General features: G+C 35.5%; 1 protein-coding gene across 2 annotated transcripts in view; it reads left to right on the top strand.

Annotated features, from left to right (window-relative positions):
* The window catches only part of ERBIN (erbb2 interacting protein), a 77,687-nt gene that overhangs the window by 23,513 nt on the left and 39,304 nt on the right, over positions 1-14,870 (top strand). For both annotated transcript variants that reach the window (XM_032205314.1, XM_032205315.1), the window contains exons 4-6: positions 3,604-3,682; positions 4,455-4,544; positions 13,267-13,323. In XM_032205314.1, coding sequence (XP_032061205.1) covers positions 3,604-3,682; positions 4,455-4,544; positions 13,267-13,323 — 226 coding nt within the window. The remainder of the gene's footprint in view (positions 1-3,603; positions 3,683-4,454; positions 4,545-13,266; positions 13,324-14,870) is intronic.

Genomic DNA, 14,870 nt, shown 5'->3' on the forward strand with positions numbered 1-14,870 from the left:
ACCTTCCTGCCCCTTTTTTAAAAAAAATAAAAAATGAAAAGTTATGTTTGTGGTAGAAATTGGCCAGTGAATTTAAAAATGCTTGAAATTTAGGAAAATGGGGTAGAAGAAACAGACAAATAAATACTGACTTCTATTACATAAATACTACTTCTGTGAGAAACTATGTTGCAAAAAGAACTTTGCTCTCAATTGAGTTTTTGGATCTAGTGGTTAGAATTAAAGATTACCAGCTAATTATCTTTTCTCTTGCTGTGCTCTGCAAATGTCAAAAGTCCACAAGTGTGATAGGTTTGTTTGTTTGTTTGTTTGTTTTGGTAAAACGGTATCCATGATCTGTAAGTCAACTATGGCACAAAAGTGGGATGGGGGTGATGGTTGTTATCACGTAAAATAGGAAATAGCAGGATAAAGAACCTAGCCACATGATGCTTCTGAAGGAAAGTGGGATAAGGCTGCAAGAGGCTAGATAACTCCCAAGTAATCTGTCTTATCTTCCTCTTCTGTAACCTTCAGAATCCATATGTAGAGGAAGCCATAGAAAAGCCCTAAAGGAAAGTGAGATTTAGAACAGAATGTGGATCTTAATTTGTCATGCTCATTGATCAGATCCTCACGGAGGGTGGGCGTAGCTAGCAAATTGATTATTATTAATCCAACAGTAAGTGCATGTTTTAAGTGTGCAGGAAGGATGTAGCTGAGGAAAAATGAGTGTCTGAAGCTCGTTGTATAGGCAGTTAATAAATGCTACTTTCTGTCACTTGACAGAGAAGAGCAGTGTCAGTTTTTTTCCTATCTTCTGTATTGGTACTGAAAACTTTATATATATTTTCATACTTTATATGTATTTCATACTGTGAATGATGGCTGCTGCCATTTATCCATACTGAAGTGCTGAGTGACTTTGGTAAAGACCATACCAATCCAGTCTCTAAAAAATAAGCAAAATTAAATTCGTGGGCTGGCTCATTGTTAGCTTTCTCTTATTGGTTTAGTTTTTGTTGTTACTTTGTTGTTAAAACTGCTGTGGCCTCTTGCCTAAGGCATAGTCAATCAAGACTACTGTAGAGTCCTCTCATGTACAAAAGCATACTGATATGACATGTCTGTATTTGGATAGCTAATATTTTATTTGGCTGTTCTTTTGACAGTAAGTTTACAATGACTTTCTCCTCTCTAGAAGACGTGCTGTGTTTTGTTTCCTAGGCAGTTATCAGAGATCTGAGACTTCTGTGCTTCAGTAAGTTCTTGACATAGGCAGTGGAAACATCAATATTAAAAACGTGAATTTTAACTTGTTGGATGAGAGCAATCTTTCATCTAAGGAACAAGGCAAAGCCTTGTGTGCCCAACTTTCAGAATACCTGAATTTATAGAATCTCTGTGATTCAAACAAGAAAACTAATGGCATAGAGTGGTCTGAAATGCAGTGTTGATTACTGTAGACAGGATTCATTTTAAAAAGACAATGTTGTATCATTAGCAAACAAATGGTCTTCATGTGCCTTTTAGATGATGGAAGACCATTTTACATGTGTATAAATAATCCTTAACTTTATCTAGACAGGCCTTTTGCTAGATTTTTGTGCATCTGCAATGGTTTAGGATTGTGTGTCAGGTTAGATGTTTGGTCAAAAAGGCTTCTTGATACAAATAGAATTAAGATCATAAGTACTTAAATTCCTTGAAAAAGTGTTTCTTATAATACAAAGATTATAGGACACCTATAGGTAAAATACATCTCTGGTCATTCCATGGTTCTTTTCTAATCTTTCTTTAAAACTACCTTTGGTCCTGAAAATATCACTGTGTTCCAGAAATGGAGCTTCATTACATTACAATTATTTAGTTTTGGTTTTTGAAGAGTGATAAGTGAATTCAGTCAGTAGCCACTGTCTTCTGTGTTGACCCCACTTTCAGCTACACCAAAATTCGCATAGCTAAAGCTATGTATTTGTTTTGCATAAAGCTATGTATTTTTTGTTTTGTATTTGTAAGTGTACATGTATACACATATATGCACACAGAGTAGTAAACCAGAAGTGTCAGAAATCTTGCTATATATTTCAGTTTATGGTTCAATTCCTCCTGGCCACCTCCAGAGGAAGGACTTTAAGAAGTTTTTAAGGTTTTAAAAGAACATTAAGAAGTTTTTTTATTAAAAAAACTTCTGTTTTTTAACATTGAGCTGAATAACCTATTTCTCAGAAAGGTCCATGATACTGAAATAAGTTTTTAAACACCTGCATTAAGTGTGTGGTTTCGCTTGCTTTTTCGTGCCTTCCCCCACTCAATATCAGAGTACAACACCTGGTATAAGTCAAAAGTAAATTTAAGCCACTGGTATGACAAACAGGTTCCTGTCAAGAAAGACCTAAAAATCTGCTTTGACAGCACTAGACTTTCTGCTTAAATTGAATTTATGGAAAAGGAGGCATAGTGGCATAGAGAGCAGCCACAGAGTACAGTTCCCTTTTAGTGGTCTCATTCTTCAGATTCACTGGCCTCTCCAGGCACATGATGAAGCATTTTAGAAGCACACACAATTACAAACATTTAAAGGACAAATAGCTAATATGTGTTACCTGAAATAGCAGGTTATCGATGCTAATTTTATTCTAGTAGCATATGGATTTTTCTTGAAAAAAATACTGTATTCTTAATCCAAGTTGGAAAATCGCAGTATTAATGTTTATTTTGCATATGAGTTTATTTAAAAATTTAATGTTTATTTAAAATTATTTATATTAAAATTTTTCAGCCAAACTTAAAATAGCAAAGTTTCTTTAAAATAAAAAGACCTGTACTTGTACAGCTCTTTTGTTAGGGAAACATTATGAAAGCAAATGCAGTTGTGATACAATAGTAGATTTTGTTTGTTTTTTATGGTATAGTGATGATAGAGGTGAAAGGCTTGGGTGGCAGAATCATTCAGTACTAATTTCTTACTGACATGGTGTATGCGTATTTTCTGTTTTCATGACCTGTTTTGTCAGCTTCTGACAAATAAAAATTTTGGCAGATATATTGATCACAATTTCATTCTCTGGCATATCTGGAGATAATCCTTATCTTAATTTTCATATAAATGTCTGCAGCATTTTTTTCCTTCTGTGCAAATAATTTGAAGCTATTCTGGGAGATCTGTTTTGAACCATGAATACTGTATTTTAATGTTTTAAGCCTTGCCACTTAAGCTGTATGTACAAGCCATGCATTTAACCAGCAAATTCTGTTGGAAACTTTGTTCAACCATGTTTATGAATGCCTTAGTGACTGGGGGCCTGATCTCAGGTACATTACAAAGTATAATTTCTGTAATATTTGGTAATGATCAGTGAGAATTGTTAGTGGACTTTCTCTCATGTTGTTTCATGAACTGGCTGCTAAGTTGCTATATGAAATGCTCTAGGAATAGAACAGTAATGCGATTAATATTGCAGAAGTGTATTTCTTTTATAAAGACTTCGTCTGAAACACCAGAGAATCAGTCCACTGGTTTCTAAATGGATTAAGTTTTTACATGTAGCAGTTTTATGTTCATCATTTTTATGTCTGTATTGGAGTCTAATAATTTCCCCTCCCTCTCGCTGTATTTTGCAGGCATACAGGAGTTTCCAGAAAATATAAAAAACTGCAAAGTCTTGACTGTTGTTGAAGCGAGTGTAAATCCAATTTCAAAGTAAGTTTGTAACTTTTATGATACTTAAGATTTTATGCAAACAGTGCTGACTCTCAAACATGCTCCATTCAAATTTTTGCTAACCAACCCTTGTAATTGGAGGCAAGGAACAGAGGGTACCTGAGGTATTTTCATTAGGCTCATTGTGTTGAGATAGAGTATTGCTGTGTTAGTCACGTATTTTGCCAAGTTAATGGGCTGTGTGAGGTATCCTGCATTATTTCATGTGGCTTTGTTAGCTTTTTTTTGGTCCATTACTTCTCTGTGAAGGTAGAGAAATGTGTTAAGAGTTTTGTTTCTTAATAACTAATTAATTTTACTCCAAATCCGCTACCATGGTTTTTCAAACAACCTGTGTGAATTGATTTACTTGTCACCTTCTATAGTAACAAAATTAACTTGACAAAGTAGCACTGCCACAGATAAAAACCTCATGTAAGGTAAGTCTGCTGCGGAGGAAAAAAGGCATTGCATGGGTTTTAATTTATCTTATCACCTCTAATGAATGCTTCTTCCACAGTAGCTGTCAGGAGTAGCTGTCAGGAGCTGTTTGTAGTTTTTACTGCCTATAGATATTGTCCTCAATACTTAAAAATAATTTTGAAACGAACCTTGTATTGAACAAGTATCTAGCGCAGTCCTGTAGAAATTCCTTTGCCACCTATTAATGCTGTTGGTATGTAGGATTTCAGTACTATACTGTTGTTTAAGAAAGGATAACTTAATGCCCTGAATATAATTGAAGGCACTGTGGTATTTTATTTCTTTGTAGGCTTCCAGATGGATTTTCCCAACTGTTAAACCTAACACAGCTGTACCTGAATGATGCTTTTCTTGAGTTTTTGCCAGCCAATTTTGGCAGGTAAGTTGAATTTGAAACTTAGTATCTACATTTAATTTTAAATTTATGCAGAGAAGTTTCTGCTTCTACTCAAAGTGTGAACGGGAGGAGAGGAGGAAGTGTACATTACCTATTCATTTATACCATTTTATTTAAAGAAAAAAATACCTTTATCACTGGTGCTTTATTTGGGGTTTAGGCAGGACAAATAATGCTTATGATAAGCAAAGAAACAAACATGTTTATGCAGTTGCTTCTTGTACAACGTAAATCCGATAATTACAGGTTAAGCAATTAATGGAATTTGTAATTCTACATGTCTGCTCTTGGTTGCACAGATTTCTTCATGCATATAATTTTTGAGTGTCATCTTATCAATATTTATAGTTTATTCAGGTACACTGACTAAGCAAAACTGTTCCATATAATAGCTTAAATGTGAGACACATACCAAACCCCTATCACTTCAAAATGGAGTAAGTCTTGGGAACAGAAGTGAAAGGGTGATATTGCTAGAAGAAAGACTCCTAGATGAGAATTGTCTGTTCTGTCATCCTTACCATGCTGATCAGCAATTTCTGCTTTTTCTCTACTCTTCACTTTTTATGTTATCTTATGCTGTCTTTGTCACTCTGCTGCCCTATCTCACATCCAGCAAACCTCTCTTTCAGGAAATATGGCTATTAGTTAACAAGGCATATTGCTGTGTATTTGCCTTAGACTATGTAGTTCTAGTTCAGGTCAGCACAGGCTGCAAAAGATTACAAAAGCCTCCAAATAGAGTGCTGCAGAAGTTTGGCAGATCAGGAGATGTGCAGTGAAAGATGAGCACAGGTGCAGTCCTTTAATGACCATTAGTGTTTTAGTCATCTGTGACGAGTTAGTGGCCTATTCTTCTCTGTCCGGTTATATGTCATTGCCTGATGAATGATTAAAAGCACCAGATACATTACACTCTCTGCTAACAGAAAAGCTGTTTATGATGCAGGAAAATATTAATTATCATGCTAGTTTCTAGTAAACTAAGTGTACATTTCAAAAGCCTTCATTAAGGTTAAAGAAGGAATTTCTGGAAAATGCTTTGTCTTTTTGTTGGCATTTTAATGATTGCCTATACATTTTTCTTCTTTTTTAATTGTTTAACTAAATACAAGGTTTTCTTAGTAAAAAAACAAAACAAAAAACAGGCAGTACAGATAAAATTGAAGACTTCAGGTTGACATAGTTGTTTTTTGAAGCTAATCTTAAATATCTCTAAAAACTGCATTCACTATCATTTTACTTCATCACTGTCACTTCCTCTTCTGTAATGCTTAGTGTGCTGTAACTTGCTTAATTGTTAGGCAATTGGTGAAGTCATTCAAAATACTTTATATAAGTTTTCTTGCCTAGTACATTTATTCTGTATTGCACAGAATAAATATTATTCTATAGGAAAGTAAATTTTAGATTATATAAATTAGAAAATAATGAATCTGTTAAAATGTTAACTGTTGGATATTTGAAAAAAGAACTCTAGAACACATTAGAGATAAAATAAAACCCCAAGATTTCTTTCAAAAGAACTTTTCTGTTCTAACTGATTAATTATTTTGTAAAAGAGAGTTAAGGTTTTGCGGAAGAGAGGTTTTTGTTTTTAATTAAAGTTCTGTAAATTTAACAAAGCTTTTGCTGACAATCCCAACATTGTGACAAAATAAGTACGTATTAGATTTCTGCTCAGAACTATAAGAACTTGAAGAAAGAGGATTGCTGTCTTGCTGACCTAGGACACGAATTTTCTTTCAGTTGGGGCGTTTCTGTTCCGTGTCCTGATGGCTTTTTTTTTTTTGCTTTTAAAAGCTTTGTGATTTTTTGTCTTTTTTTTTTTCCACCATCTACTTCTCCTTGAGGTAGTCTTCTTAATCTAAGCCATGTTCTATAGAACTTGGACTCAAACTTAGACAAGTCTTTCTGTTTCTTCCTCCACACTGTATTATGTAGATCATTTGTATGCAGAGGGATTTTCTCCCATTGTAGTGCTTCCTGCAGGAATAAATCTGTCTATCCAATAGAGCTCTTGATGTTTCTGTGAAGGTCAGGTGATCTTAAGAATTTCACAGTACTCTGTGATGTACTGCATCTCCTGAAAAATAGGAGATGATGGACTGAAACTGTGTGGCCCATACAATGAGAGTGTTTGTACCTTGTTATGTCTGAACTTATCAAAATAAAAAATTAGAGGGTGCTAAGTTTTAATAGCCCTATTTCTCTATGTAACGTCTATTTCTATATATTTTCAGCTCATTAAGCAGAAACTAATTTCATAGGTCTCTGTTTCTAACATCATCAGTGTTAAAGGCATGTGTTGTATAGTTGTGCAGCTGTACCACATACTATGTAAAATGTTTCTTCTCTCTGTAATAAAAGAACTGTAAACTTCATTGTTTCTGAAAAGTACAGTAAAATTAAAAAAATAAAATTCTGAAAAAATTGTATAGTCTGAAAATGTAGAGTAAAAATAGCTAGATTTCAGATGTTTGTGAGTATGCAGTAACTGTTCATATTACTGTTTCTTGGTTGTTTTTTTTTTTTTTTTTTTTCTGTGCATATGGAAGGGAAATACTGTTTTAATGCTTGCTGAGACAAACTAAACGCTATTTTAACACTTGCTGAGTGTTGTCAGTTATTTACATCCAGAACAAGCCTTCACCTTCTTCCAGTTCTGTGCCTCAATTGTTTTGTGTATGTTCTTAAAGCTTCTACTTCTCACTACATAAGAACACATGAAAGCATGAAGCATAGTAATTGAGTTTTGTTTCCTGCTCTTTCTGGTAACTACTGGCAATAATACCTTTCAAAAATAGTAACTCTAGATTTTTCTGTTCATGTGCCAGGGTCTCTGTTCCACCAGCTTAGTTTTAAAATGTGGTTTCCCATATCAGTTTCTCTCTGACTGCTCATACTCTTTTGTTCTACAGTTCAATTGCTATCAGCTCTCAGGAGTGTTTTTTCCCCCATTCTCTCACCTGCATTTTTTTGTGGTGTTCCCATATCCCTCTTTCAATCTGATAGACTAAACAAAATCCATTTTCTCTCTGGTATGACAGGTTTTTCTTTGTGCCTTTATTAATAGATCTTGGAACTAGTTTCAGTTTGAATTTCTTTTTTTTTTTAATGGTGGAGGATGACAGCATCTGTAACTATATTTAGGATCCAAATTGAGTTCTCTTCATGGCTTATACAATGTCATGATTATCTTCTTGTTTCTCTTTGAAATGTCAGTGGTTACACTGTAGTGTTCCACTAGCCCTTTTTGCAGCTGCTGAGTGTTGCTTCCCACATGATCAACTGATGCATTGGACAGCTCAGTTAAAAATGACTGATGACTCGACAAGGAAATAATAAGTACATGATTTGCTACTGTGGCATCCTCTCCCCCTTCCATTCTTTCTGTCCTTAGCGTTCTATACTGTTCTTTTCTCTTCAGTGTTTTATTACTATATTGTACCATGACTGTTTAGCCTAATCAAAATTTTCCTGTCTTTTTCTGTTAGAAAACATTGAACAGGATAGTCTCAAAATTGATCTTTGAATACCTCTCAGAAATCTTGAGCCTGATGGTTAGGAAAGAAAACTGTAATGCAAATTACTTCTGGTATATTCATGAATCTTTTATTGCATTTACCTCCATTTCATTCTCTGCTTCAAAATCTGTGCTCAAACTTTGCATATTATTGAGGTCAAGGTTATCCAGTCTTTTTCTCCTCCTTTATGAGCACTAGATACTTGCTGTCCTTTGGTGATGTTGCAGTTGTCTAGCCTGTTAGGCTTATTAAAAATCACCAGACTTGTGATCAAGTGTGCTAGTTCCTTTGGAATTTTGAGGTAATAGTGTTTTTTCCTCCACTCCCAAATCGTAATTTGAATACATGAATATTGGCCTTGGTCCCAGAGTTAGCCTTTATACCAATGTGCAGAAGTCTGAAAACTGCTTATGTGTACTGAAGAAAACTATGCATGTTGTATCTAAATACACCATATATATTCACATCCAGATATACAAATATATAAGCAGAGTATTCTGAACTTGAAGCTCATTGGATGATAATGTTTGAACAGCTTTAAAAGAGAGACATTATTTATTGTTGGGTGTTTAAGATAAGCCATGTGGTGTATCTTCAGCATTGTTTTAAAAACACTGAGAATGTTGTCTGTGGTGGGGTGTTGCTTCCAGAGACTTTTTACTGTGATTTTGCTGTGAAATTACTTCTGCTCATGTTTCTAAAGAACCTGCAGCAGTAGATGCTTTGAGAAGTTCCTACTGTAGGCTAGCGCTTTACATTAATGTACAATGATCAAACTGGGGACTTGATACAGTTACACCTAAGCAAGTTTGCAAACTTAAGTAAAATGCAACCCATTATGGGATGCAAATATATCAGTCCTCTTGTCTGTTATAGCTAAGATTCATAAAGAGTATTTCTGCATTAGTGAAATTGTGAAGGAGGTTAAAAATCAGGATCTTCTCTATGAAATGTACAAACATTATACTGTCCGTCCAAGGAATGACTGCTGTTGAACAGCAAATTACTAAGTGTATCTGTTGTATATTTATTTTACATTTTTACAGATTGTATAGTTAAATCAGATTTAGGAAGAATGTCTTACCATGGGCAGGGTATTCACATAGAAGTTTTCTCAAGATAAACTATTTTTGTAATGTAGCTGAAGTTGTTTGCATAGAAATATTGAAGCAATAATTTTGTTGAGACCATTACTCCAGGTATACTTGAATAATACTCCCCTATACCTTTGTGTTTAGGTGCTGTATAAGTATTTAATGTGTATGGGATTTTATAGTCGAGAGATGAAATATTTTCTTACAAGTACAACAAATCTTAGTGATAGAATGGCAGAGGAAATGTATATTCTGACATTGTGACTTATTTTGCTTTTAATATGGGTGAACTAGTCTGTATTTCTTTTCCAAATTAAAGCTTCATTTTTTTCAATTCCATTGCAGGAATTCAAATGCTTAGCATGGGTGTGTACACCAGCAATTTAAAGAGCAGCTAGGCTAAGTATTTGATGTGTATGATTACATTAAACTTGAATTAACCCTCCCAATCATAATGGAAGAGATGGCAACTGCTTCAGGCCAATATTTCTCACTAATTACTGCAAGAAAATTACTAGTTTAGACACAGCCTGTATCTCCCAGCCAGGAGAGGCTGAAAATGTTTGTCCAGTAGCCCTTGCTCTACACGTAAGAAATAAGGTATTTTGGATCTTAGGGTTAGCAGAAGAGAGAGTAGAACATGAAACAGGGTTACAAACCTGTGGACCTTTCTGTCACTGACGACAGTCTTTTAATTTCATAAATTGGCGTATGAAAACTAATACAGTGGGTTCTGGCTAAAGTCAACAAAATGTGGGTGTACATATATATATAGCTTAGCATATGAATGCTTCTACTGCTTTCAACTGAGAAATTTGACTGCATACATGTGTTCTGAAGAAAAGCTAAAACCTGACTAGCTGTTTCCCTGTCATCAAAGCAAAACACCAACTGGAGCCTAATGCAATGTTTGATTGTGGAAACCTTCCCAAAATAAAGTGTTTTGGAGTTGATTGTGCTACTTTATTTTTAGTTCAGTGTTTAGAAACAGACTTGTTGTGAATCAGTAAGAATCTGAACACAGATACTTGAGTTGTGGGATGCATCAGAAAGGTGGTAGTGGGAAATGATTTCTTACTAGTGATTGAAGAATTGTTGTCTTATTGGGTGGATTGTCCTTGTTCTTCTGTATTCTTGAAGTGTTTGCCTTTTCAGGGGCTGGCCCTAATCAGTGCTGATAATGGGCATGATCTAATACCGAAGCAGGCCCAGAGCAACATTTGTGCTGTTGATGTGATAACTTTGTCCTTAGGACTATAAAGAGCAACACCTGCAGTCTCCAAAGAGAAAGGATTATTATTTCTCCTTTCTAAAGAAGATTGTTCATTCTCTTTGTCATACTTGGAGAATTATCAGTACTCAAGATATAATAGACCTCGTGCTGTTGCATCTGTCCAAGTCTGCAAAGATTTGTGGAAGGAGGAGTTTTACAGTGGGTAACAAACATTTAAAGCTTTGGGAAACAGAAGTTATAAGACAATGTGATTAAAATGCAGGGAATGAAAATCTGTAGAACTTGGTTTGAGCTTTGCAATGTTTTGCTATGAGGAAAGGCTCCCAGTTCCTGGGCATGTATTGACACAAAGGACAAGTGTGGTATCTTCTCAGTATGAAAAAAGAATTACCTTAATAATAAAATTGAGCAGCTGCTAGGTAAGACTCTTACCTGGTTGCACAAAAGGCAAGGAATTGAGAAAGCTGCAGCAGAATAAAATGGCAAATGATTATGGGAAAATGCTTCCTGTATGTCCAGTGTACCCTTGAGCAAAATTTAGGTGCTATGCAAGCCACAAGATGCCACAGAAGTATCTTCTAGGGAAGGCTATTAATCGCTTGAAGTGTGTAACTTGCTGTTTTGTTCTTGGGTTCAGAAATCCAAACTCAAAATGACCGTTGAAATATGAGGGTTTCACCAGTGATGAAGCTGGTGACAGGGCTAGAAAACAGGAGTTGAAAGGAACAACTTAGGCAACTGGAGTTGCATGCTCTGGAGAACAGAAAGGTGAGGGCAGACCTTATTATTGCTTTCCACAACTACCTGGAAGGATGTTGCGGTGTCAGTCTTCAGGTCTCTTTTCCCAGGTGACAAGTGATAGGACTCAAGGAAATGGTCTCAAGTTGTGTCAGGGAGGTTTACGTTGGATATCAGGAAGAATTTCTTCATAGAATTGGTGGCCAGGCATTGGAAGGCATCACTGCCCAAGGAAGTGGTGGAGTCCCCATCCCCATCCCTGGAGCATTTATGCAGTCTGTCTCTAAGAGACATGGTGGGTCCAGCTGTTAGCTGCTCTTTGACGATCTTGAAAGTCTTTTCCAACCTAGATGATTCTTAGGTGAAGAAATCTTTTCCAATTATCTTCTAGATGGACAGCAGCAATGTTACTATGAACTGGATTTCAAGTCCTTCAGGTCAGGCAAAGCAAAGAGCTGAGTGGCTTCAAGAAATTTTTGAGCAAGTTTAAGAAACATCCTCTACTTACTTTGTTTCTTTAGTAGTTTTGTTTTCACATTTTTTGTTTTACCTCATGTTAAGATGAAAGACAGCTCCTTCCAGAATACTCCTTTGAAAACAACCTATTTTGTTGTACTATTTTAGAATACGGAAAACACCTTTTTTTTTTTTTTTTTTTTTTTTAAAGTAGTATGCCAAAATCATGTCTCCCATGCTTTATAAGTCTGAATGCCTGCACAGTTCCCCATAGACCTGTTTGAACTGGGTTTGAATGCCATTTTGGTATAGGTTTTGTTGTGCAGCCACAGTAGTATTAACACAGGTGGGGACAGCATTCAAAGTTAGCAGTGAATCTTGGGGGGAGGAGATTTATTTCTTTTGTGTGTGTTACCCACTGTAAGGTATCCTTTCAGCATCCTTACAAGGTTGTTGTTTCTCTGGGAAGCTGTGGGGGAGGAAGTTCCCCTCCAGCAGTAGCTAACAGCTGGCAGCTATTGCTTCTGATGCTGTGCTAGTAGGCTGAGCTGTGCTCTATTTCAAGGTGACTGTTATATTCTTAGATTATTCATAGGCATGGTAGATTGCTGCTTTCAGATGCATCCAAAAAAGAGAGACTGTTTTGAGGAAAAACAGATATTGTTTTCAGGCATTCTATTTTTACTTCATATATAGTTATCACTGCTTAATAAGAATTAAGGTTTTCATCTGTGTCCTTACAACGTACTCAGTTCAGCACAGCACCTTCAGGAAAGACTGGTCTGTCTGTTCACTGAGCTCCTTTTTCAGTCGTGGAGCTTACTGCCCTATTTTGTGTAGTATGAGGCCTGTTGATGGGTCACGTGTAGAATTCTTGTCTTTACAACCCTGTATATATTTAAACCAAATTCAATTTCTGCATTTCACTTAATAAAGAGTCTTGTCACTTCTGAACTAATGCAAAAAAAAAATAAAAATCTGCTGGGGATGCTCCATTGCTTGAATGTCAAGACCGCTTTGAACTTAACCTGGGCCAAGCAGTTGAGTTTGGAATTTAGAGGTTATTTATCTTGCACTAAGGATTTACTCAGAGAAAGGTCAAAAAAAAAAAAAAAAAAGTGCCCTCTAATAGAAATATCAAAATAGATTAAGAATTTGACTAAAAAGAGAATATGGAATGAAATCACGTATGAATGTAAAGGTTGTTTTTACCATGCAGAAAACCACAGGTATTCCACTAAAAAGTCCTTTCATATGAAATATTCTGATAAATTTCCTGTATTAGAAATTCATCGTTGTAACTTGTACAGACCTTTCTTATTTCATGGGTACCTCTGTGTGTGAGGATGGCAATGACTCCTAATGATTCCAATTAAATGCTTTAAAATCTGTAAGTTGAGGGAAAATGACTGTGTTCCAGCAGGTACAGGAAAGAAGGAAAGATCCCATTTCTTTGCTGCTTTTCAAAAACCAAACCTTAAGGAGTAAATTTGACAAGCAGATTTCTGCATGAAACATTTGCATTCTTACAAGAAAACATTTCAAACTTGTAGATCTCTTTTGAAATGTAAATTTTGCAATATAAATAAGTTCTGAGATTGCTTTTGTCATAAAATACAGTATATTGTGATAATTTGTTATGCTTTCTGTTACAGATTAACTAAACTACAGATATTGGAACTTAGAGAAAACCAGTTAAAAATATTGCCAAAGTAAGTATGTATGAATCTTATATAAAGTATTTTGGAGGTTTTTTTCTATAGTTATACTAATAGAGTAATGCATATTGAAAAGTAGATTGCAACTTATAATTTGTAGCTAAGTAACCAAAGTAACTTCTCAAGAAAATTTCTCTTCATGCTGCCGAAATTAGATATCCTTGCAGAATGATTGGTTTTCCTATAGAGGTTTGCACGAATTTTTCTTGGTACCCCTTTCTGTACTTGAAGTTTTCTGTCCCTGTCCAGCTCTGTGGATTTCTGACCCCCCTCTGGATCTTTAAGTCAGGATGTGGGCAATTGAGGAAGATCGCTGTAAGGTGTCTGAAGGTTTTTTGCACACATCAATCTACCAGTGCACACATGCCTGACTGGGTAGATCTCAGATGGCTGAGCACCTGAAACTAGACATTGGTAGTTAATATCATTATCTCTAAATCAAGTGATGAGTTTGAGATGCTCATTCTGAATGACTGAGGAAGTGTAATTCACATGATGTGAACTTTTTTTTTTTTTTTTTTTCATTTAAAGCAGTTCATTGCTGAAGAACATAACTTGTTACTTTATTGCACAGTCTGCTATTCAGGTTCTACAATGCATTTGGCTTGTTTAATGTAATGGAAGCATGTATCTCAGCCATATTTTCTTTAATTGTAAAATAGTTGTGGAAATCACTATGGCACTTGTTCTAACATTTACAAGAATTGTACCTGTCATTTAAAATCTAGCATCTTTCTCCTTGCAAACTCTCATTTTGTCAGACCCGCCCATGCTGGCAGTGTTGTAGTTCCTGTTGTTTCAGTTAGCCAATGCTCTGTCTTTTTTCTGACTTGGACCCAGCAGGTCTAAGTAGGTTAGTGGAAGTACAAAAGGTCAGTAAAGTGAGAAACAGATTCCAGAGATGGGCTTTGAAGAGCCAGTTGTGGAGTCCTGAGCAGGTTGAGGTATGCAATTAAAAGGTCCTCTGGCAGCAGAAACTGGTAAAGTGTACTTGTTTCAAATGGTACAATTGTTTCAGATGTTTTGGTTGAGAAGGTGCTAACAATTGAATACTCTCATTCTGTTCAGCTTATATGCTAGTAGAAATTTGCATGCTGTAGGCTGAAATGTGAATTGCCAACCCTTCAAGTACACAGCCAGTTGACAGCCTAGTGACTAAAGTATATGCTTAAGATGTGAGCAAGGGGTATGTTCTATTGGAATTCCCTTTTTGTCTGTCTAGATACCATACTGTGGTGTCTGCTGTATATAAATGCCAAAACTCAAATCTGGAATGAAATATATAGCATCAGAAAGTGTGAACATAATTTTAAAGTGTGAAGTGTTCTACTCATTCATGTGATATAAATGCTCTTTCCTTCTTTCTGATATCACTAATTTTCAGTAGAAAAAAAACAGGGATGTAATTTGGGATAGTAGCTATGTAAATTAAGTTACTCCCGACTGAGGAACAGTAGCTATAATTAAAAAACATAGCTAATACAGATTTTGTTTACAAAATTACTCTGACCTTAATTGCCATAATTAACACTAATAGCATG

Source organism: Aythya fuligula, chromosome Z, assembly GCF_009819795.1.
Source record: "Aythya fuligula isolate bAytFul2 chromosome Z, bAytFul2.pri, whole genome shotgun sequence".
NCBI lineage: Eukaryota > Metazoa > Chordata > Aves > Anseriformes > Anatidae > Aythya > Aythya fuligula.